The 23,592-nt window shown below is 44.8% G+C and overlaps 1 protein-coding gene across 1 annotated transcript; it reads left to right on the top strand.

Annotated features, from left to right (window-relative positions):
• Positions 1-7,880: 7,880 nt before the first annotated feature.
• LOC142256459 (C3a anaphylatoxin chemotactic receptor-like) lies at positions 7,881-12,224 on the top strand. Its single transcript, XM_075328153.1, has 2 exons — positions 7,881-7,933; positions 11,024-12,224. Exons 1-2 carry the CDS (start codon positions 7,881-7,883, stop codon positions 12,012-12,014), a joined length of 1,044 nt encoding a protein of 347 aa, XP_075184268.1. The 3' UTR covers positions 12,015-12,224.
• The last annotated feature ends 11,368 nt before the right edge of the window (positions 12,225-23,592 follow it).

Genomic DNA, 23,592 nt, shown 5'->3' with positions numbered 1-23,592 from the left:
ATTATCTGAGTAATAAACCTCCATGTCTGGGTAGAACGCCACTATCTGGGATAAAACCTCCATGCCTGGGCAGCAAGACTCCTGCTATAAAGGGGAGTGAACACAGTCTGTTTATAGCGCGGAGTGCTTAATCAGAAAAAGATGCACTACAAATATACAAAAAGACTGATCCGCACATCCAATAGGTGTGAACAGGTGCTAGCTGAAAACACATTATAACTACAAAATATATACATTTGCACTTTAGATTGTTAACAATGAATAAGTGAACTCAGGCATTGCATTACTGCTATAGGAATTATAGGATGTATTGAGTTAGGCCTTGTTTGTCTAAGCTTCCACTCGGGTCTGTCATCCGTCAATGAAAATAAAAGTTTTTTTACATTACTGGTAAGACAAAGGCTTTTGAAAAGCTCCATGGCTTCCCCCGAAATGAAATCCAGCAAAATCTGCCTTATCGCTCAAATTAATCCGAATGTGACTGCACTGATTAAGTAACTGTAAACGTTTCTCTGAATAATCAATTACAGAATCTCATCTGATCTCATGGTTTAGTTTATTGAGCCGGTCCATATAAAGTCACATTGTTCATTTTTTCATTGTATATGTGTTTGGAGAACTTGATACATTGTATTTGCTGCAGAGAGAAAATAGTCTGAGAAGTTTTAAGGTAAGTGACTGATGATACCATGATAAAACTTTAATTTTCATAGAATTTCTGGGTCACTTTTATCAGAGTATATTTACATTACAAATCAAAAAAAAAAATCCTGAATATACAGCTCCATTGCTGCAGAACTCCATAATACGTCCTTTAACTGCTGTTGACCATCAAAATAGACAAAGTAGCCCCTGCAGAATCTCATATTACACATCTTAGTTGTTTCACAAAACCATAATACACTTCACCTTCTGAAGGTGTTAATGCACACCTAAGCTATAGGAGAGAGTAATAGAAAACACCTCAGCTGCTGCTGAACATCATAACATACACCTCAGCTGCTCCAGGACCTCTTATTATACATTTCAGCTACAACAGAGACTAATAGAAAACACCTCAGCTGCTGAAGATTGAAATCACACATCTCAGCTGCTGCAAAATGTGATATTACACATCTCAGCTGCTGCAGAACCTCTTAATACAGACACCTAAATTAGAGCAGAGAATTATAGAAAACACCTTAGCTACTTTGCACATCTCAGCTGCTAAGAAACATCATAATACACACCTAAGCCAGAGCAGAGGATTAAAGAAAACACCTGGCTCAAGCAATAGAATAATAAAAAACACCTCAGCTGCTACAAAACCCTATAATACACAATGTCCCCAAGTTCTCTACTAAGGTACCCCATCCTGGTAATGGTCCTCCTGTCTTGTATATGGTCCCCATCCTTGTATATATCCCTCATCCTGATAAATACCACCATCCTGATAAATACCCCCATCCTGGTATAGCCCTTATCCTGCTATGTACCCCCATCCTGCTATATACCCCCATCCTGCTATATAACTCATCCTGCTATATACCCCATCCTGCTATATACCCCCATCCTGCTATATACCCCCATCCTGCTATATAACTCATCCTGCTATATACTCCATCCTGCTATATACCCACATCCTGCTATATACCCCCATCCTGCTCATAATATACTCCCATCCTGCTTTATACCTCCATCCTGCTCATAATATACCCCCATCCTGCTATATACCCCCATCCTGCTCATAATATACCCCCATCCTGCTCATAATATACCCCCATCCTACTATATACCCCCATCCTGGTATATGGCCTGTATCCTTTGGCACAGAAAAAAAAATAAACGTTTATACTCACCTTTTCTCGCTCCATGCAGCATCGATCATCTTCCTGTCTTTGTCAGCAGCAGTGCCGGTGACCTGTGTGGAGCCGTTCCCCTGCAGCATCGCGACCCCCATCCTGGTATAGCCCTTATCCTGCTATGTACCCCCATCCTGCTATATACCCCCATCCTGCTATATAACTCATCCTGCTATATACCCCATCCTGCTATATACCCCCATCCTGCTATATACCTCATCCTGCTATATAACTCATCCTGCTATATACTCCATCCTGCTATATACCCACATCCTGCTATATACCCCCATCCTGCTCATTATATACCCCCATCCTGCTATATAACTCATCCTGCTATATACCCCATCCTGCTATATACCCCCATCCTGCTATATACCCCAATCCTGCTATATAACTCATCCTGCTATATATTCCATCCTGCTATATACCCACATCCTGCTATATACCCCCATCCTGCTCATAATATACTCCCATCCTGCTTTATACCTCCATCCTGCTCATAATACACCCCCATCCTGCTATATACCCCCATCCTGCTCATAATATACCCCCATCCGGCTCATAATATACCCCCATCCTACTATATACCCCCATCCTGGTAAATGGCCTGTATCCTTTGGCACAGAAAAAAAAATAAACATTTATACTCACCTTTTCTCGCTCCATGCAGCATCGATCATCTTCCTGTCTTTGTCAGCAGCAGTGCCGGTGACCTGTGTGGAGCCGTTCCCCTGCAGCATCGTGACCCCCATCCTGGTATAGCCCTTATCCTGCTATGTACCCCCATCCTGCTATATACCCCCATCCTGCTATATAACTCATCCTGCTATATACCCCATCCTGCTATATACCCCCATCCTGCTATATACCTCATCCTGCTATATAACTCATCCTGCTATATACTCCATCCTGCTATATACCCACATCCTGCTATATACCCCCATCCTGCTCATTATATACCCCCATCCTGCTATATAACTCATCCTGCTATATACCCCATCCTGCTATATACCCCCATCCTGCTATATACCCCAATCCTGCTATATAACTCATCCTGCTATATATTCCATCCTGCTATATACCCACATCCTGCTATATACCCCCATCCTGCTCATAATATACTCCCATCCTGCTTTATACCTCCATCCTGCTCATAATACACCCCCATCCTGCTATATACCCCCATCCTGCTCATAATATACCCCCATCCGGCTCATAATATACCCCCATCCTACTATATACCCCCATCCTGGTAAATGGCCTGTATCCTTTGGCACAGAAAAAAAAATAAACATTTATACTCACCTTTTCTCGCTCCATGCAGCATCGATCATCTTCCTGTCTTTGTCAGCAGCAGTGCCGGTGACCTGTGTGGAGCCGTTCCCCTGCAGCATCGTGACCCCCATCCTGGTATAGCCCTTATCCTGCTATGTACCCCCATCCTGCTATATACCCCCATCCTGCTATATAACTCATCCTGCTATATACCCCATCCTGCTATATACCCCCATCCTGCTATATACCCCATCCTGCTATATAACTCATCCTGCTATATACTCCATCCTGCTATATACCCACATCCTGCTATATACCCCCATCCTGCTCATTATATACCCCCATCCTGCTATATAACTCATCCTGCTATATACCCCATCCTGATATATACCCCCATCCTGCTATATACCCCCATCCTGCTATATAACTCATCCTGCTATATACTCCATCCTGCTATATACCCACATCATGCTATATACCCCCATCCTGCTCATAATATACCCCCATCCTGCTTTACAGCTCCATCCTGCTCAAAATATACCCCCATCCTGCTATATACCCCCATCCTGCTCATAATATACCCCCATCCTGCTCATAATATACCCCCATCCTACTATATACCCCCATCCTGGTATATGGCCTGTATCCTTTGGCACAGAAAAAAAAATAAACGTTTATACTCACCTTTTCTTGCTCCATGCAGCATCGATCATCTTCCTGTCTTTGTCAGCAGCAGTGTCGGTGACCTGTGTGGAGCCGTTCCCCTGCAGCATCGCGATGCCCTCCTGTCTGCCGGCTGATGTGCATGGAGAGCGCGCACAGGGATGACGTCATCCCTGTGCTCACCGTTCTCTACATAGATCAGATGGCCGGCAGGAAAGGAGGAGATCGCGATGCTGCAAGGGAATGGTGACGGGTGAGTATACCATACTTATTCACTGCTCCCCCACGCAGATTATGCACGGGGGGGCAGTGAATACAGCCGCACATGATCATTCACCCCAGGCTGTAGTTGCCAGGGGTGATCACGTGGGCCGGCTCTTTACTATGCGCACACCGCCCGTCCATCATCCCGCCCACCTGTCAGCGCCGGCTTCAGCGCTGAGAGATGATGTGTGGGAGGATGCAAATGAGATGAGCGGGCGCACGTTGTCACGGCAGGCTGCTACAGCCTGCTCGTGCTGCCGATGACCCGCTCCACCGCAGCACCCTCATTCCCCGCAGCCCTACATTCAGACTATAAGACGCACCCCCCACTTTCCCCCAACAAATATATATGTATATAAACACACAGAGTATATATATATACATATATATATATATATATATATATATATATATATATATAGATATATATAGATATATATGCAGTATATATGTATATATATATATATATACATATATATATATATATATATATTGACAAGTTTTGACAAGACTGAGTTTCATGGAACTTTTTTTATCCTCTCACGTGAAAGTAATGTTAATAATAGAACTTTCATTGCAAAATAATCAGCTTTACCTGCATGTTAGTTGATGCAAAATATAAAATGTTTTGTAAGACTTCAATGTTTTTTTAATTATCGCACCAAAACTTATTGACATGAAATAAACAAAGTTGCCAACATATTACAAAATCTATCTTTTTTCATTCCTCAAGAACAAGATTTTTGATGCTGGATGGAGAGTGATGACAACTTGTATCTTCATAATTCCCCACAGGTGAGACATTTTTGGCCACAGACCCCATACGAAGGCATTGTGCCAAAACGCACGTCGGGGCCTCGTACCACTTCCTGCAGGAGGTATTGACATTATTATATCTATGTTGATCGTTGATCTCTTTTCCCCTTTATTTTTTTATTTGAATTATTATGTGATCTCTATGTGGCTAATAATATGAACCAATATTAAATTATATATGACTAAATATATACATCCATTAAGATTCACTTTTTCTGCATGGGTCATATTGTGAACTAATCACAAACTATATTATATTGATATTGATATTATATTGATACTGTGAACTAATATTATACTATTCGCTATATTCGTAACAAATGCTTTGTAATATTCGTGTATTCATTCCGAATAGCGAGTACAATGCAAGTCAATGGGAAATGCGAGTGATTTTCTGCTGGACCCAGCAAAGAGGTCTGGGGGCCTGAGGAAAAGGCTGAAATGGATGGGAAAGTGATGAAAGTGAATGGGAAGAGCCTGTAAATATGCCTGCACACGTTTCTGACTCACATATGGTTTCTGGGAATAAGGATATCACAGTATTACGCTACTTTTTCTCTCTCTCTCTCTCAGTCTCTCTCGAAGCGCTTTATACTCACCGATCACTGGCGCAACTGTCACACTGCTACTGCAGCCTTTCATTTTTCTTCCCTACCCACTCATTAGGCTCATACATATTCACTGCATCCCCTATCTGTGATTAGATGCAGTCAGATGTGCCCCCACTCTGAGTGACAGATGTCTGACGGCAACCAGTCACAGCCGCCGGTGGGCGAGTCTATACCGTACAGTAAAATAAATAAATAATTTAAAAAAAGATGTGTAGTCCCCCCTAATTTTGTTATCCAGCCAAGATAAAGCCTCACAGATGAGGGCTGGTATTCTCAGGTTGGGGAGACCCACGTTATTGGGATCCCCCAGCCTAAAAATATCATCCAAAAGCCGTCTGGAATTACCGCATCCATTAGATGTGACAGTCCCGTAACTTTACCGGTTCATCCCAATTGCCCTGATGCGGCGGCAATCAGGGTAATGAGGGGTTAATAACAGCGCACAGCTCTCATCAAGTGCAGAATTAAAGTTGGGAAGGGGTCTTCTATGAGACCCTCCCCACTAATCCTATCATTAAAAAGAAATACACATATATCGAGAAAGGTCCTTTATTTGGAATATAATACAAAACCACCCTCTTTCACCACTTTATTAACCCCAAAACACCCAGGTCCGACGTAATCCACTCCAGGGGTTCCACACCAGTCCTGGCTCTGCAACATCCAAGCCTGTAGAGATCTCTCCAGGCTCCGGGAAACACTGACAAAAGGACCCACTGGCAGCTGGCAGCAGTGATGTGACTTAGTTCATCGGGGGTCATACCCGGGTTCCCAAGGTATGACCTTTGGTGACCTGAAGCACTCTGGCTTGAAGTGTGGGGCTGTGTCCCTCACCCCACCAGTATTTTAACAGTGACAGAGCCGGCATGGAGATGTGGGCAGCCTCGCACTCCCCAGACGGTATTGTCGGTGTTAAAGTGCAGGGCCATGTCCCACTCCCCACCAGCCCTTCAACACTGACAATGACATGCGGGGCAGCCTGCACCTCCATGCCGGCACAGTGACTATTAAAGTGTGGACCATGTCCCACTCACCACTAGAACTTTAACTGTGACAGTTCCGGCATGGAGGTGCGGGCTGCTCCACAATCCCCGGATGGTATTGTCACTGTTAAAGTGCGGGGACTAATAAACAATTAGTACATATTTTTATATTTAAATACCACAAATATCCACAGTCATCAAAATGCGGATTGTTTTGTAATGCACTTTTAGTCATTTTCCTAAACTGCAAGGGGTTAAAAAACGACTCATACTCACCTCAATGACCAGCTCTATGCACCGTCACCCGTTTGGTTCTCATCATATCTTCTTACCACCGCATCATGAATAATCCACGGCCTCTCTTCTGCACATAAGCCTGAGACTTCTTGCTCTGATAAGGCTCGGGATAGTTTTGAGCATGTGTGCGCAAGGTCATGGCACAAGATGTGACATCATATTGCCATGTCCATGCATATGAGGAGGCACAGAGATTCAGCGCAAGCAGTGGTGGTAAGAAGATGTGACAATGTGGCTGGAGAGGTTGGCGATCAAGTGAGTATAACTTGTAGCTCCAGCGTCCTTGCACTGTCCAGCATCTCCTCCTCAGCAGGAATGCCGACTTACTCACTGCACTGTGTGCTCCCCTGCTGACTCCTGCTCCCGCGGCCTGCGCTTGCCTCACAGGTCTCCTGGGAGTGCACTTAGGGCATGTGTGCTCCTTCCCTCTTAAAGGGTCAGCACACCATTACCCAGAAGTACCTTTCAGCCTATGGTTGAGAGGCACTGAGTATTTAAGACTTTCTCGACCTCTAGGGGAGGTGCCTCATCAACGTGAATAGTCAGCTTACTATCTGATTGCTAGCTAGTTGTTAGGTCTTGTGTATCTTGTGTCTGTTGACTGTACCTGTGCCTGCTAACCATACCTGTTTCTTAGTTCCAGCTGTACCTGTCAGTACCTGCCATACTCTCCATACGCATTGGCTGTGCTGGCTGCACCTGTCTGCACCAGAGACTGCCTGCACCTCAGCCCATCCCTGCAATCAAGACCCCGGGGGTCAACAGCCACAGTCCCGGACACTGCCCTGGGAGTGGCACCTGTTGTCTAACAGCAGCCAAACCATCCTCACCATCAAAGGCTCCAGCAAATATCTGGTAGGTGCTCAGTTAAGCCACATCAGGGTAAGCTCGGGTTCCCCTGTGGTCCAGTGGGAGTGGTGACCAAAACATTGCCATTGGTCTATTAAAGTCCCCCCTCTTGTTTGCAAGTATTTGGAAGTTCTGCCTCTGTTATTTACTTTCTTTAGATAGAAAAATAGATAGATAAACAGAAGATAGATAAGACGTACTCTATTGGACTGTCATAATGAGTGCACGATCACTATTATTATAGATTTTTTAAAAATTTTTCTTCTAGGAAACAACTTAGAATGGACAATGCTGAAATTAACCTGACCGAACATATTCAACAATATGATGATTCGTATGTATATATTCTTCACTCATAGTTCTTTATTTCTCAAGAGACAATCAGGGTAGACCATATTTATATCTAGAGCCAAGCCTTCTCCCTAGATTATATCAATATTCAGGGATAAAAACCACTACATTTAATGTGAAACCATGCTGATTTTACCAGGAAGTTTGATTTACAGCTGTTCTCTGTGATCTGAATATTATTTAATGTGCTCTGTGGTCTCTACCCAAAGCATAATAAATTTAGGATGTAAAAAAAAATAAAATAATAATAATAATAATAATAATAAATATACTAAGCTGCCGAACCACCCTGCCATCCCTGCAGCCCTCCATCCTGTCCTGTGTGCTTCTTTTCCTCTTCGGACATATTCTGTCCAGTGTCTTTACACTAAAGGGTGCTTTACATGCTGCAATATCACTAGCAATAGCTAGGGATGTCGTGCGCGATAGCACCCGCCCCCGTCGTTCGTTCGACATTTGGTGATTGCTGCCGTAGTGAACATTATCGCTACGGCAGCGTTACACGCACATACCTTTTCAGTGACGTTGCTGTGACCGCCGAACAATCCCTCCTTCAAGGGGGAGGTGAGTTCGGCGTCATAGCGATGTCACTGTGGCGTCACTAAGCGGCCACCCAATAGCAGAGGAGGGGTGGAGATGAGCGGTCAAAACATGCCGCCCACCTCCTTCCTTCCTCATTGCCGGTGGACGCAGGTAAGGAGATGTTCGTCTTTCCTGCGGCGTCACACATAGCGATGTGTGACGCCGCAGGAAAGATGAACATCCAGCGGCATGCACCACCAACGATATTATGAAAAGGAGTGACGTGTCAACGATCAACGATTTTTCACATTTTTGCGATCGTTGATCGTTGCTTCTTGGTGTCACATGCTGCGATGACGCTAACGGCGCTGGATGTGCGTCACTAATGACGTGACCCCGATGATATATCGTTAGCGATGTCATAGCATGTAAAGCACCCTAAAGACAGGTTTTCTGGATCAGATAAGCCACAGAGGTCACTGTCTATGCATGTCATCACTTAGGTGACATACAACATAATGTTATGATGTCATGACATGTGCCTCAATGTCCTAGTCTTTTCGTAAAGACACCTTGGAGAATGTGTATGACAACCAATGGGGAGAAGAAGAGTCATAGAGGACCAGAAGCGGGGATGCAGGCATGAAGGTGTGCAGTGCAACTGAGCAGTATGGTTAGTAATATTTTATTTTGTAACCATTTTCTGGATTTCTACAGCTTAGCAAAATGACGTTATTTAAATCTGCATGGCGGATTTTCAAAAACTCTATACTTTGGAAAATCAGATTTGACTCTGCATTGTGGCCCCCAGAAAAACAAAACAGCACAGATATGACTAGACCAGAAATAGACTTTCTCTTTCCAATAATTTATTGTGAAGCACAGCTGTTTTTTTTAAGCAAAATATTCTACAGAAAGCAGTAGACATGCTCAGATGTCTGGGTATTGTTCATATTCTCAGTTGTTGGGGTTGCCTGGTAATAAAAAGTAATTATCTAATGCTATTTGGAGTTCAAAACTGGCAATTGCTTTTCTGAACATATTCTATTAGCTGTAGGAGAGCAATGATGAAGACAAACAGTTTTGAAGAGGATTTCATTATACTCGGCTTGTAGAGGAGGTTTTGCTAGCATTATTATTATTTGTTATAATAGCGCCATTAATTCTATGGCGCTTTACAAGTGAAAAAGGGTGTACATAAAAACTAATTCAACAATCATTAACAGTACAAAACAGGAGGAGAGAGTACCCTGCCCGCGAGGGTACACAGTCTACAGGAAATTGGTGAGGGTACAATAGGTGAGGACAGAGCTGGTTGCGCAGTGGTGTACTGGACTGAGTGTTATTGTAGGTTGTAGGCTTGTTGGAAGAGGAGGATCTTCAGGTTCCTCTTGGAGCTTTTCATGGTAGGAGAAAGTCTGATATGCTTGGGTAGATCGTTCCAGAGTATGGGGGAGGCACGGGAGAAATCTTGTACGCTATTGTGGGAAGAGAAGAGAAGATAAGAGTAAAGAAGGAGATCTTGTGAGGATTGGAGGTTGCGTGCAGGTAGGTACCGGGAGACTAGGACACAGATGTAAGGAGGAGACAGGTTGTGGATGGCTTTGTAGGTCATAGTTAATGTTTTGAACTGGAGTCTTTGGGCGATTTGAAGCCAGTGAAGGGATTGACAGAGTGGAGAGGTCAGGGAATAGCGAGGGGGGGAGGTGGATTAAGTGGGCTGCAGAGTTCAGGATAGATTGGAGGAGTGCAAGAGTGTTGGAAGGGAGGCCAGAGAGCAGGAAGTTGCTCTATATTTTTTAAAATTCCTATAGTAGAATCTTTAAATGTTGTGAAAATTTAAAGAAACACCTCCATCAAATTTTGTATCCTCTTAATATCTTGCAACCATCATATGAAACAGCACCATGTACTTACAGTTGCTCATATTGCCTTTCTACCCAGTAAATTCTTCTCTTTTCTCTGCTGTATGTAGAAATAGGAAGTCTCTTGTCCCTGTAAGAATTATTCACCTCTTTAACTCTTGACCCAGCTGCTCCCTCTTTCCCCTCGGATTGACTCTTGCAGTGATGACCTATGCAGGGAAGAGTTTCTACATGGAGCTTAGAAGGATTTAGCTAGTCAGTTTTTAATCATGTGATGTCATAAACCTAGTGGAAAAAAAGAAGAATTAACAGGGTAGAAATGCAAAATGAATAATTGAAAGTAAACCGTGCTATGTAATATGATGATTGCAAGATATTAAGAGGTTAAAAACGTTGATGGGAGTGTTTCTTAAAGTATTTACATATCTGTAGGTACAAACTTTTAAATGTCTCTTTAAACTTTGGATGTAAAGTCACATGACGTTTCACAAATTTCCTCGCATGAATTTTAAAAATGTGACCTCTGGTTTTAGAATGGGGAAAGGATGGTGGTATGATCTTTAAAACCACAATGTGAATTTAATGTCAGCCCCCGTCCTCCATATATACCCCTTTATTCAAGGTAAAAAGTTTATAAACTATATATTATGTATGTGCCTATCATTTACTTTATCATGTCTTCGCAGGTCATATTACGATTTTATTACATCACCTGACAATTACATCCCTTATTATTATTTTATGTTCATTTTGCCGAAGATATCAATTATTTTATACAGCATTGTTTTTGCTCTCGGGATTATCGGTAATGGATTGGTCATCTGGATTGCCAGATTCAGGATGAAGAACACAGTCAATGCTGTGTGGTTCCTCCACCTGGCCATCGCGGACTTCCTGTGCTGTGCGTCTATTCCTCTGAGAATTGCTGACTGGGTTACATTTTTATCATTAATCTTTAATATCAAATATTGCATATCAAGCATTTTTCTTATGAATCTAAACATGACCACCAGTGTTCTCCTCCTGACGGCCATGAGTATTGACCGCTGGGTGTCCGTCATGTGGCCATTCTGGGCCAAAGTCCATAGAACCTGTAATGTGGTCAGAATCTCTGCAGCGATCATCTGGGTCCTGAGCCTCATTATAACTGGTTTAGTGTTCTATGTATACATATTCTATTTGGGGGATTTAAGGGAATGGTGTGTAGGACTTCGGAATAGATATCCTAATTTCTATGAAATAAGACAGAAAGCTCGACTGCTCAGATTAGTTATAATGTTTGTGATCCCTTTTCTCATCATCCTGATCTGTTATCTTACCGTTTTCTACAAAATAAGACAAAGTAAGAGATCCCAGAGATCTCAGAGATCCTACAGAATCATCACCGCTGTTATATTGGGTTTCTTTATTTGCTGGTTTCCATATTACATCTGGCCATTTACACACAAGTATAACAGCAATTTTATTACATTCAATACAGTTAATACTATTGTTATCACCCTGGCTTGTGTTAACAGCTGCATGAATCCAATCATTTATGTATTTATGGGACCGGGTTTCCGACAAGGTTTCCTCAGATCCATCCCGGCCAGGATAGAAAGAGCCTTAGATGAAAATCCTGAGGACCTGTGCAGAGAAGGAGAAGATGCCGGAAATACTCGCTCTACTGATGTGTAATACATATTCCTGTTATCTCCCGTATGTTACAGAAAAATAATCTGGCACTCAAATTGCAGGTGAAAACAGAATGATGTGATGTCAGTAACATAGTGGAAAAAAAAGAAGAATTAACAGGGTAGCAATGCAAAATGAATAATTGAAAGTACAGGAGATAGAAAAGAAGAGGTAATGGCCCTCAGTTCTGTAGGTGCACATTACCTGCAATAATGAGAGCCAAACAAGTCCACGAACACGCCCTATGCGCGTTTCGGCAACGCCTTCGTCCAGAGGCTTTGGACGAAGGCATTGCCGAAACGCGTGTAGGGCGTGTTCGTGGACTTGTTTGGCTCTCATTAGTGCAGGTAAATTACCTTTTAATATCTCCCTGTAAACCCTTATGGGAACCTAGGATGGGTGGTTATGCCGACCTCTGCTGACACCTAGTGGTTGGTCTGGCTACATGCACCTTTTGAACGGTAGATAAGCTTGAATGGCTTTCTATATAGCGATTAATGGGATCTGTGATGGTCTATGCCTATATGACACATTGTGGTCTGGTAAATAAATTTATATAGCTGCGGATCCCCTCCCTATATATGATCCTTCTAATCATGATACAATTGATAATGTCCTTTTAGGATTATGTATATTTTATTGTGTCATTAGATTGACGAATTATACCTGCTTCCTACCTCTCAATTGATCAAAGAGGAAAGTACTTATTATACTTCCTTTACATTGAAAGGTTTAATTCATGCATTATTTTGAGGCTATATATGTATTTTCATCCTATATATTACAAGGTAGTGATAAAATGCTATGAATGATGGCACATTTTGCAACTATTATTGTAGAGCCATTCTTAGTCCACATGTTATTGATTTTAAATTAAATTACACATTGTGGTGTTTATCCTCCTGACCTTATTAATAAAAAATATTGTTTGCACCTAATAGGACTTTGATCGTCTTTTCCTCTTTTTTCTTTTGTTTTAGTATACAGGCTAGCCCAATCTCCAGTGTGTTATTTTGAAAAAGGTCCAAAATTGACCGAAACGTCAAACATCTTTGTTACACACACTTTCTTTTTAAATGGAATAAAATATTTGTCTTTTTTCACCTGCAATTTTTGAGTGCCAGCTTCTTTTCCTGTATACTGGAAGGGTTGGGACCCTAAAGGGTGCTTTACACGCTGCGACATCGCTAGCGATTGCTAGCGATGACGCGAGCGATAGCACCCGCCCCGTCGTTCGTGCGATATGTGGTGATCGCTGCCGTAGCGAATAATATCGCTACAACAGCGTCACACGCACATACCTGTTCAGCGACGTTGCTGTTGCTGCAGAACAATCCCTTCTTCAAGGGGGAGGTGCGTTCGGCGTCACAGCGGCGTCACAGCGGCATCACAGCGGAGTCACAAAACGGCCGCCCAATAGCAGAGGAGGGGCGGAGATTAGCGGCCGGAACATGCCGCCCACCCTCTTCCTTCCTCATTGCCGGTGGACGCAGGTAAGGAGATGTTTGTCATTCCTGCGGTGTCACACATAGCGATGTGTGGTGTCGCAGGAACGACGAACAACCAGCGGCATGCAACACCAATGATATTATGAAAAGGAGCTACGTGTCAACGATCAACGAGTTTTGACGTTTTTGCGATCATTAATCGTCGATCCTAGCTGTCACACGTTGCGATGACGCTAACGATGCCAGATGTGGGTCACAAACACCGTGACCCTGACGATATATCGTTAGCGATGTCTAGAGTTGAGCGCGGTTCGCGGTTCGAGGTTCTCCAGTTCACGGCTCGAGTGATTTTGGGGGCTGTTCTAGATCGAACTAGAACTCGAGATTTTTGCTAAAGCTCGATAGTTCTAGATACGTTCGAGAACGGTTCTAGCAGCAAAAATACCAGCTAATTCCTAGCTGGCTTTCCGCTCTGTGACTCACACTATTATGACATTTCAGTGTATGGTGTGCAGGAACAGCGCATTCAGATCACTGCTGTATGAATAATGGCGATCACCATTTTTTATTTTTTTTCTTGTCTTCCTTTCCTAAGCGCGCGCGTGTAGTGGGGCGGGCCAGCATGTCAGCCAATCCCAGACACACACACAGCTAAGTGGACTATTAGCCAGAGAAGCAACGGCATGTGTGATAGAATGTCCATGTCACATGTCCCTGCATTATAAAAACGGACATTTTCCTCCAGCACGCCATTATCTGCCTTCTGAGTCCTTGGTGTCAGTCACCGCTGGCGCAACGCCTATCTACGATACTGCTGTATACGCTCTATACACAGCGCTGTACAGAATAGGGATAGAAGTTTCTATCAGTCCTTTTAAGGGCTCATACCGGCAGGGTCAGAGCCATAGGTGACAGGTCCGTGAAAACAGAGTTTAACAGCTACACAAGATGACAGCGTCTGTGTAGCTAAGGTCAGGGATTTCCTCGCTCCATTTCCCCATTAGGAGGGATAGAAAGGCAGGCTTCCATTCCTCTACCCAGAGACCCACAACCCTGCCACTGTACCCTCCTGCCCTTTGCACACTCAAACTCATTGTTACAAAGCCATTATACTAGCAAACACTGAGTGAACTTAGTGGCATCCTAAAAGTGGCTGTTGGACTTCTGTATAGTCCCACTAGTGCAAAGATATTTCTAGCACCTGTGCAGGACACCCTCCTGCTCTGTTTTTAATAAGCTATAATGATAGCAAAAAATGCTGCCATTTAGTGGCATACAAGAACTGGCTGTTGTACTCCATTAGTGTCCCACTGGTGCCAAGCTATTTCTAGCACCTCTGCATGACACCCTCATGCACATTTTGCTACGCTTATTTTATAGCAAACTCAGGGACTTCCTTGCTGCATTTGATCATTCGGAGGGATAGAAAGTGAGGCTTTCTTTAGCTTTTCCTTCTGTTCATAGACAGCATCTCCAAGTCCACACCCGAAGAGCAATTTCTCCTCCACGTGTAAGTGTGGAGAGGCAGCTAGTGCGCATGCGTGTGCCGATTTACCCCAGCTGCAGCCTAACTACAGTGTTTCGCCTAGTGAGTATGCTCAGCCTGACTGTGCCATTCCTGACGCTAAGTCTTCATTTCGTGATACAGCGCATGCTCCCACACTTAGTGTGAAAAGCCTCTTTGCACAGGTACTTGCATTCCGTGCCGGGTCCAAGTCCTGTTTTGTGCCTAGACACCATGCTAAAGCTGATAGTCTTTTTTCAGAGACTGTATTTCATGCTACTGAGCATGCTCAGGCACTTACTGCATCAGAGACTAGGTCCGGTAATGAACTCTTTGGCCCTGCCCCTGATGTGGGGGGCCCATATAGACCACAGGGCATCAGGTGTCCTGACGATGTGGCCAGGCCACTCCTAAATAGCTTGCAGAGGCCCGCCCCTATGACTTCTCACCTCATTATTGATGGTCAGACGATGACTGGTGTGGTGATTGTGTCGTGACAGCCATGAGGTCATTATTGAAGTTGCGGTTCCAAATAGGATGCTAGTTATGCCACTCATGACGTGTCACTCTGCTTTTGTCTCCAGGAGGTGCATTGTGGTCCACACTGGTTTGGGGCGGACCCAGGTTATAAAACGGGCTGGAGCCAACAAGGAGGTGCGCAGTCTTCTATTATGCTCCGAAAGAGCACACCTCCATGTGTTGAACCCATTGCGGCTTTAGGCCAGAGGTAGGCAGGGATAGGGCGTCGATGCAGGCCGCCACCACAGTTGGTAACGCCGAACGGTTAAGACCAGCTCCTGTCCTACAAGTCCTGCTTGTGCAGCCCAGTGGCATTAACAGGCCTGCTGCTGCTGATGCGCCTGCTGTCCACAGGTGTGGCCCCAATGCACACGGTCAGCGTACTCAATGGCCCCTGTGATGTTAACAGGGAGTTCCTGGGCTGGGTGGGCGTGTGGACCCTGTGACGCTAACAGGGCTCCCAGTCTCAAGATCCGAGTGGCGTCTAACTTGGTTCAGACTACTATTAGTTTCATAGCCACACAGATCTGTATCCTCCACCTAACCTTCGCGTTGCCAACCTCTCCTTTTCCATCTGGGAGCACGGTGGACACTGACTGCTGATGGGAATATATACCTTTCTCTTTCTTTTCTTATTAATTTTCGTTATATAGCGGTAACATAGTATATACCACCTTATCTAAATCTGCCAGTCCCACCGTAACAGATGATGTTTCTTCATCAAATGTTACTTTTGCTTAACCACCAAACCCACGGACAAAAACATTTTTACCCTTTTCAACACACCTGTTCTCCTTTCCACCAGCATCTGTCCTTTTTCAACTCATTGGTATATGACCAAAAGTGCAACTCTGCAGGGACACCGTACTCAACGCCATCTCAGCACAGCAGCCAGCCCTCGGTCCCTCAGATGTGGACAAGTAAAAGCCCATTTCCTCCTATCCATGAGAAAGTGTTGAGATTCACTCTGTGCAGCACTGGTGTTTAGTGGAAAAGCAGATCTAAGATTGCGTACCACCTTCTGCAGATACTCCTGTATACGTGCGTCCCTTTCTATGGCAGGAATTATTTCGCCAAATATTGTCTTCTACCCGGGATCTAACAGTGTGGCAACCCATTAGTTAGCATTACTTCGAATTCGTACAATCCGAGGGTCATGTTGTAGGTAGTGCAGCAAGAAGGCGCTCATGTGTCTTGTGCATCCAGGAGGACCAAGTCCTTGGTGTGTTGGTGGCAGAGAGGTGAGAATCGTGCCTCCTTTCTCTGCCCTCTCCCCCCAACCTCGCACAACCGAAATGTGAGCAAGCTCTCACTCATCTGCTGAGTCTTCCATGCCCATCGCCAGTTCGTCCTCCATTTCTTCATGGGCTCCTGCACCTTCCTCAACACTTTTTGCTGATACTATGCGCCCTTGTTAATCCCTCTCCCTCACCATGACTGCCGCCTAGGTGCCGCTTACCGTATGGACCTTGTAGATCTTATTATCCCTTCTGCATATGACTCCTCCTGTACTTCCTCCCCTTCCTCTTGGACCAACACCTGACTCCGAATAATGCTTACAGTGTGCTCCATCTTGAAGATGACCAGAATTGTCACGCTGAGAATGGCATCGCCAGTGGTAAACTTCTTCGTCGCCATTTGTAAACTGTGTAGAAGGGTGCATAGGTCCTTGATCTGACACCACTCCAGCAGCATGATCTGCACCACCTCTGGATCAAGTTATCCCAGGCTATATGTCATAACGTATTGCAGCAGGGTTCGGCGGTGCTGCCACAAACGCTGCAACATGTGCAGATTCAAATTCCTGCGTGTCGGCACATCGCATTTCAGGTGTTTAACCACCAGACCTAAAGACTTCTGTAGCGACGAAAGTTGTTGAGCTGCTGTGTGCGCACGATGGAAGTGAGCACATAGCGAGCGTGCCCGCTGCACAAGGCCATGTAGGCCGGGATGGTATTTTAAAAATTGCTGGAGAATCAATTTCAACACGTGAGCCATACAAGGCACGTGTGTCAAATTGCCCTGATGAAGGGCCGCAGACAAGTTTGCATCATTGCCGCACATGGCTGTTAAGTCACCAACGTAGTCCACTCAATCAATTTGTACTCCGGTCGCCAGGTGACAACGTGTTCCTTTCGTGCATAGTGCTGATGATGGGAAAGGAGTCGATGCCTGCGGCGCAGGTGGACGCAGGTTATGCTCACCCACTGGGTTGCGTTACCTTGACAGATACAGAACCACAGGCTGAATGTAGGTGGTGGGTATCTCACAGATGAAGTACCATCATTCAGCTACAACCAATGGGAAGACACCACACCCTTTTTTAGGCCCCTCCTTTCTGCAGACCACTGCCAGACAAAGCTATGAACCTCTTGTTACTGTTACCCCCAGTTCAGCTTTATGAGTTTGTGTGCTGATACCTGACTACGTTTCCTGCTTGCTGTTTATGTACCTTGTTGGCCGATCCGCACTTCACCTCTGCTTGTTTTCTGATTAAGTCCTGGCCATCCCATTCTGTTCCTCTTCCTCAATTAATGTTTTTGACCCTGCATGACTACTATTCTCTGGAACTGCAGCCTTCCACAGGTAGTGATCAACTTGGGCCCTGTGTAATTCCTAATCCCTGTATAGGGGTTAAAGGGTTTCAGGGTTCTGGGTGTCCAGCTTGGTGAGTGGCTTGCCTCTAGCCTATCCTTTACAGCCCATCTGACTGTGTCGATCCAAGCAGGCGTTACACCGTGCCCTCTGCAGAAGGCCATGTAGGCCGGGATAGTGTTTTAAAAATTGCTGGACAACCAGGTTCAACACGTGAGCCATACAAGGCACGTGTGTCACATTGCCCTGAAGAAGGGTCGCAGACTGGTTTGCATCATTGTCGCACCCGACCTTCCCTGGCTGCTGGTTGAGTGGAGACAACCATTGATGAAACTCGGTCTCACTCTCCAGTGCTTACCATCCACAATTCCTCAGCGGTGTGACTCACATTTCCCAGACATTTCTAAGTAAAGAGTCGACCGCATCATGCTGTTGAGCTGTGCTGCCAGCATAGTAAGGAGGTGTGTGGGCTTCCTTGGGCGCAGTTACAAGGAAGGGTGGCCTGACCACACAGGGTTTGGGCCGAGGTGGAGGACCCACACGAGGTTGAGGAGGCAGAAGCAGTGGAGGAACTTGTACATACAGAGGAAAGATTGACACACAAGTCGTGGGGACGGCAAGACTTGTACAGCAAACCCTTCTCCATCTCTCACCATAGTTACCCAATGCCCAGTCAGCAACATGTAACTCCCCTGTCCATGCTTACTGGTCCAAGTATCTGTGGTGAAATGCACCCTGTCACACACAGAGTTTCTCAAGGAATCGGTGAGGTTGTGTGCGACCTGCTGTGGTAGCGCGGGCACGCCTTTCTTGGAGAAGGAGTGACGACTGGCCTTCGGCTCTTGGGGCACTGCAATGGGCATAAGGTCTCGAAAATCCTCGGTCTCAAAAGGGTGTAAAGGCAGCCTTTCTGTTGCCAACAAGTTGCAGATGATGAAACTCAACCTCTTAGGCATGTCATGCCCTTCGAAAATCATGTAAAACACAGCAAGGGGACTCCAACCACAGTCTCCCTCGTTTCCACTAATTGGGCCACACACACCCCACTTGACTGGCATCAGTTGATCCCCCTTTTCAAAATGAAAAAGATGCTTTGCATGAAGCACTCTCAAAAATACGTGTGCCTTTCGCGTCCCCTGGATGATCCAGGGGAAGAAAAGTCCTCTGAGAGCCATGACTTGTTCATCTTGGTTCTTTTAGAAACACAGCGAGGGGACTCCAACCACAGTCTCCCTCGTTTCCACCAATTGGGCTACACACACCCCACTTGACTGGCATCAGTTGACCCCCCTTTTGAAAAAGAAAAAGATGCTTTGCATGAAGCACTCTCAAAAATACGCGTGCCTTTCGCCTCCCCTGGCTGACCCAGGGGAAGAAAAGTCCTCTGAGAGCCATGTCCACATTGTCAGTTGACAGACACGTGTGCTTATCTGCCAGCAGACCCCCAGCAGCACTGAAGACAGGTTCCGAGAGAACGCTGGCTGCAGGACACGACAAGATCCCCAAGGCGTACGTGGCAAGCTCAGGCAATTTATCCAGATTGGAAGCCTAAAATGAGCAGGGCTCAAGTTGCACAGTAATGGCATCGATGTTTCCTTGCATATACTCATATCTGTGTCTCCTCCTCTTTTTCCTTGTCCAGCTCTTTTGTTTTCGCATGAGTATATGTCCTTGTCACTTTCCCATGTGTTTGTGTTGTGTTGTGAGTTGTTTGTCACCTTTTGGACACCTTTGAGGGTGTTTTCTAGGTGTTTTTATGTGTTTGTGAATGCCTGCCATTGTTTCCTATGCAGTTCGAGTTCGGTTCGTCGAACGTTCGCCGAACCGAACTCAAACGGGACCTCCGTTCGGCGAACCGAACTCGAGCCAAACCATGACCGGTTCGCTCATCTCTAGCGATGTCCCAGCGTGTAAAGCACCCTTATCTGTGCACCTACAGAACTGAGGGCCATTACTTCTTCTTTTCTATCTCTTGTATGTTAAACATCTTAATGCCTAGAAAATGTGTCCTTTTTTAACTTTTTAGCTATAACCTTTGTATTTTCCTGTCACATAGCTGTACAAAGGCTTGTTTTTTGCTAGACAATTTGTATTTCTAAATGAAAACTTTCATTTTACCATATAATGTACTGAATAATGGTGTAAACCCCTCTCGCCCCCTAAAATGCTGTTATTGTTTGTTGGGTTTAGTTTTGTATTAAAACTTTGTATAACAAAATATATTTTGTGTTGCCTTTTTCATATGCCAATCACTTTTTTTTTTCCTGTTATATAAGAGCTTTTTATGTGTGTATCAAATTGTGATCTTTAATGATACTATTTGGTGGTATGTGTGACACGACATTTGTTTCTACAATTGCTTAAAATGCATGGTAACCTTCACAAGTAGGGATGAGCGAGCATGCTCACCGTTACTCGGTGCTCTCCCGAGCATCTGAGTACTCGGGATACTCGGCGAGCTCCGAGTACCAGCGAGATGCTCGGACTGATGCTCGGCTCCCCATCCCTACATGTTGGCGCTCTTTACAGAGCAGCCCACATGTAGGAATTGGCACTGTAATGCCACATTACAGTAATTGGTTGGCTGCACAGAGTCATCAGCACTATATGACACCTGTTGGCGCTGACCCAGGCATCACCCTGTTGATTTGATGAAAGAGCAGGAGGAAGACACAAAACAGAAGAAGACAAGAACTCTATATCCTTGTTTGGGTGGGAAGCGGTACATGGGAATACACCCGAAAAAAGGGAACTTTAGAATTGATTTTTGCCCCCTCCCATTTCCCCATAGTATCTTTGGATAGCTGTGAGGTATGCTCCATGCAACACACAGGATGTGGCCTCGCTGTCTCATATAGGTAAAAAACACCAGCATGGTCACTTCCATAACAGCAGATGGGCTCTCACTTACCCTGACTGTGGCTGGTAAACAAGTAGAGATTCTGCGGTCGGAGATCTGTGTGAGAATAGGTTCGACGGTGATGCAGGAGTAAGGGGCACTATGCACACTACGACATTGCACGTGCGATGTCGGAGGGGTCAAATCGAAAGTGACGCACATCCGGCATCGCACTTGACATCGCAGTGTGTAAATCCTAGATGATATGATTAACGAGCGCAAAATCATCGTAATCGTATCATCGGTGTAATGTCTGGGAAATCCATAATTACGTTGCAGCGACGGTCCGATGTCGTTCCTCGTTCCTGCGGCAGCACACATCGCTGTGTATGAAGCCGCATGAGCGAGGAACATCACCTTGCCTGCGTCCCGGCTGCAATGCGGAAGGAGGTTGGCGGGATGTTTACATCCCGCTCATCTCTGCCCCTCCGCTCCTATTGGTCGCCTGTCGTGTGACGTCACAGTGACACCGCACGACCCGCCCCCTTAGGAAGGAGGCGGATCGCCGGCGAGTACGACGTCGCAGGGCAGGTGAGTGCATGTGAAGCTGCCGTAGCGATAATGTTCACTACGGCAGCAATCACATGATATCGCACCTGCGACGGGGGCGGGGACTATCGCGCTCGGCATCGCAAGCATCGGCTTGCGATGTCGTAGTGTGCAAAGTGCCCCTAGGAGGCAGCAGCAGATGAGGTTAATTTGTCAGCTGGTGGTTTTGTAGGCCTGTTAGGCCCCATTTTAGTGCAGTAATATTCCTAAAGTAATGCAGGTTGATTGCCATGTGCTAATTCATGCATGTAGCAGTCAAACTATTTGAATTTTTGCTTCTCCTGAGTCGTTGTTTACAATACTGGCAGATAGCAAAAGTTGGGTCATCTTTTGCAGTCTCAAAAAAGTCTAGGCTAGGCAACCCTTCCTGCGAACTGCAGACCTGCAACCACTGCTTGGCCACAGCCAGAGTTGTTGGTGAGGATGTAGTGCTTTTCATGGTTGCATCACAACGTGTTTGTGTGGGATTTTCCAACATAACCTCTTCATCTTCCTTCTCCTCCTCATCATCTGCTTAGCTACACAGCTGCGTGTCTTTGGGTTCACCAAGTGGAATATACAATTTCATCTTCAGGCTCTATGTTGTCCCACTCCTCCTTTTCCTGACATCACAGGACAGTATGAGTGTTCCTCAGGTATTTGAGTCTCATCATCATCACCTCAACCCCTGGGGCATAAAATCAGTTGATGAGGGTTGGGATCCTGCTGGGACCCTGCTATGTCCGGGCCTGGATCCAACTCACAAGGATTTTGGGCAACGATGCAGATGCTTTCCTCTTCTTGAGTCTGTGAATCTCTGGAGCAGACCTCTGAAGCTCATGGGATAGAATGTATGAAAAGCTCTGCAGACTCGCCCATGTGTGGTACCTCACAGTTTTCCAGTTGGAGAATTGTAACGCTGGGGGAAACAAATGTAATTGTGGAGGCACCACTGAGGAATGAACTGTGTATGTTGTTGAGGTGCAGGAAGAGGAGAAAAGGAAACTTGATGCAGCACTTTCCAGCCACTCTAGTACTTGCTGTTTATCACCCTGATTTTGTAGTAGAAGCAATATTCAGCTGCCAAAGAAATCTAGAGGAGTAGGTTGTCACTAATTGAACCTGCTCTTATTTCTCTTGGGATAGGATGAGCTGGTGTTTGCTCAGTAGAGCTTTGACTAACATTACAATGTCCAATACATACACCTTGAACACCCTGCCTATTCACCGTTCCACCACAACCTTGTTGTCATTTACCACTCGTCGTTGATCTACCCTTCAATTTTCAAACAGATGTTTCGCAACCCTGCGCCCACACCTGTCAGACACCTGACACAAAAGATAAATTCTTTATTTCTTGACTGAGATGGCAATATTGTGAAGGCACTAAAAAGTACCAATACCTAGAAAATTGGTTCACTGCATAATTTGGAGCAGGCACTAAAAAGTGCCAAGACCTATTTAGCTAGTTCACTAGCAAATTTAGGGCAGGCACTATTAAGAAACAATACCTAGAAATGTGGTTTACTGCATAATTTGGAACTGGCACTGAAAAGTGCCAAGACCTATTTAGCTAGTTCACTAGCAAATTTAGAGCAGGCACTTCTAACTAACAATACCTAGAAATGTGGTTCACTGGCTAATTTGTAGCAAGCAGTATTAAAAAAATGAATAAGCAATGGAAGGATACAACATCAATTCAGATAGAAAAATAGCTATGGTATAATAAAATATAACTTTTAATAAGAAATGTTAAAAGGACATATGTCAAAAACACCCTTTTGTGACAAAAGGACAAACAATATATATTAGTAGAAGATAACATGTACGGTCATCTAAACACAGAGGAACTAACAGCCAAATATAGATATTATACTGATTTAATATATCTTTATGCAAGATAAACAGCCCCAGATGTAAAAGTAATCATACTAAGGGGCTGTGGTGCATAACAAAGGTAGATGCAGCTACCAATCAGGTGCAAAGATGTAAACAAATGGATAAGGTGCTAGAGCAAATGAACGTTATTACACTGTACCCAAGAGACAGATGTATTACACAAAAAGATCAATGTAAACAATATGTAAT

The sequence above is a fragment of the Anomaloglossus baeobatrachus genome, chromosome 11 (assembly GCF_048569485.1).
Source record: "Anomaloglossus baeobatrachus isolate aAnoBae1 chromosome 11, aAnoBae1.hap1, whole genome shotgun sequence".
In the NCBI taxonomy this organism is placed as follows: domain Eukaryota; kingdom Metazoa; phylum Chordata; class Amphibia; order Anura; family Aromobatidae; genus Anomaloglossus; species Anomaloglossus baeobatrachus.
Note: the sequence above shows the minus strand (reverse complement) of the source record. Positions and strands in the feature narration are given on the sequence as shown.

Coding starts and splice junctions, on each gene's coding strand:
- LOC142256459 (XM_075328153.1), top strand. CDS start 7,881: ATGGACAATGCTGAAATTAACCTGACCGAACATATTCAACAATATGAT. Junction 7,934..11,023: donor ATTCAACAATATGATGATTC/GTATGTATATAT, acceptor ATGTCTTCGCAG/GTCATATTACGATTTTATTA.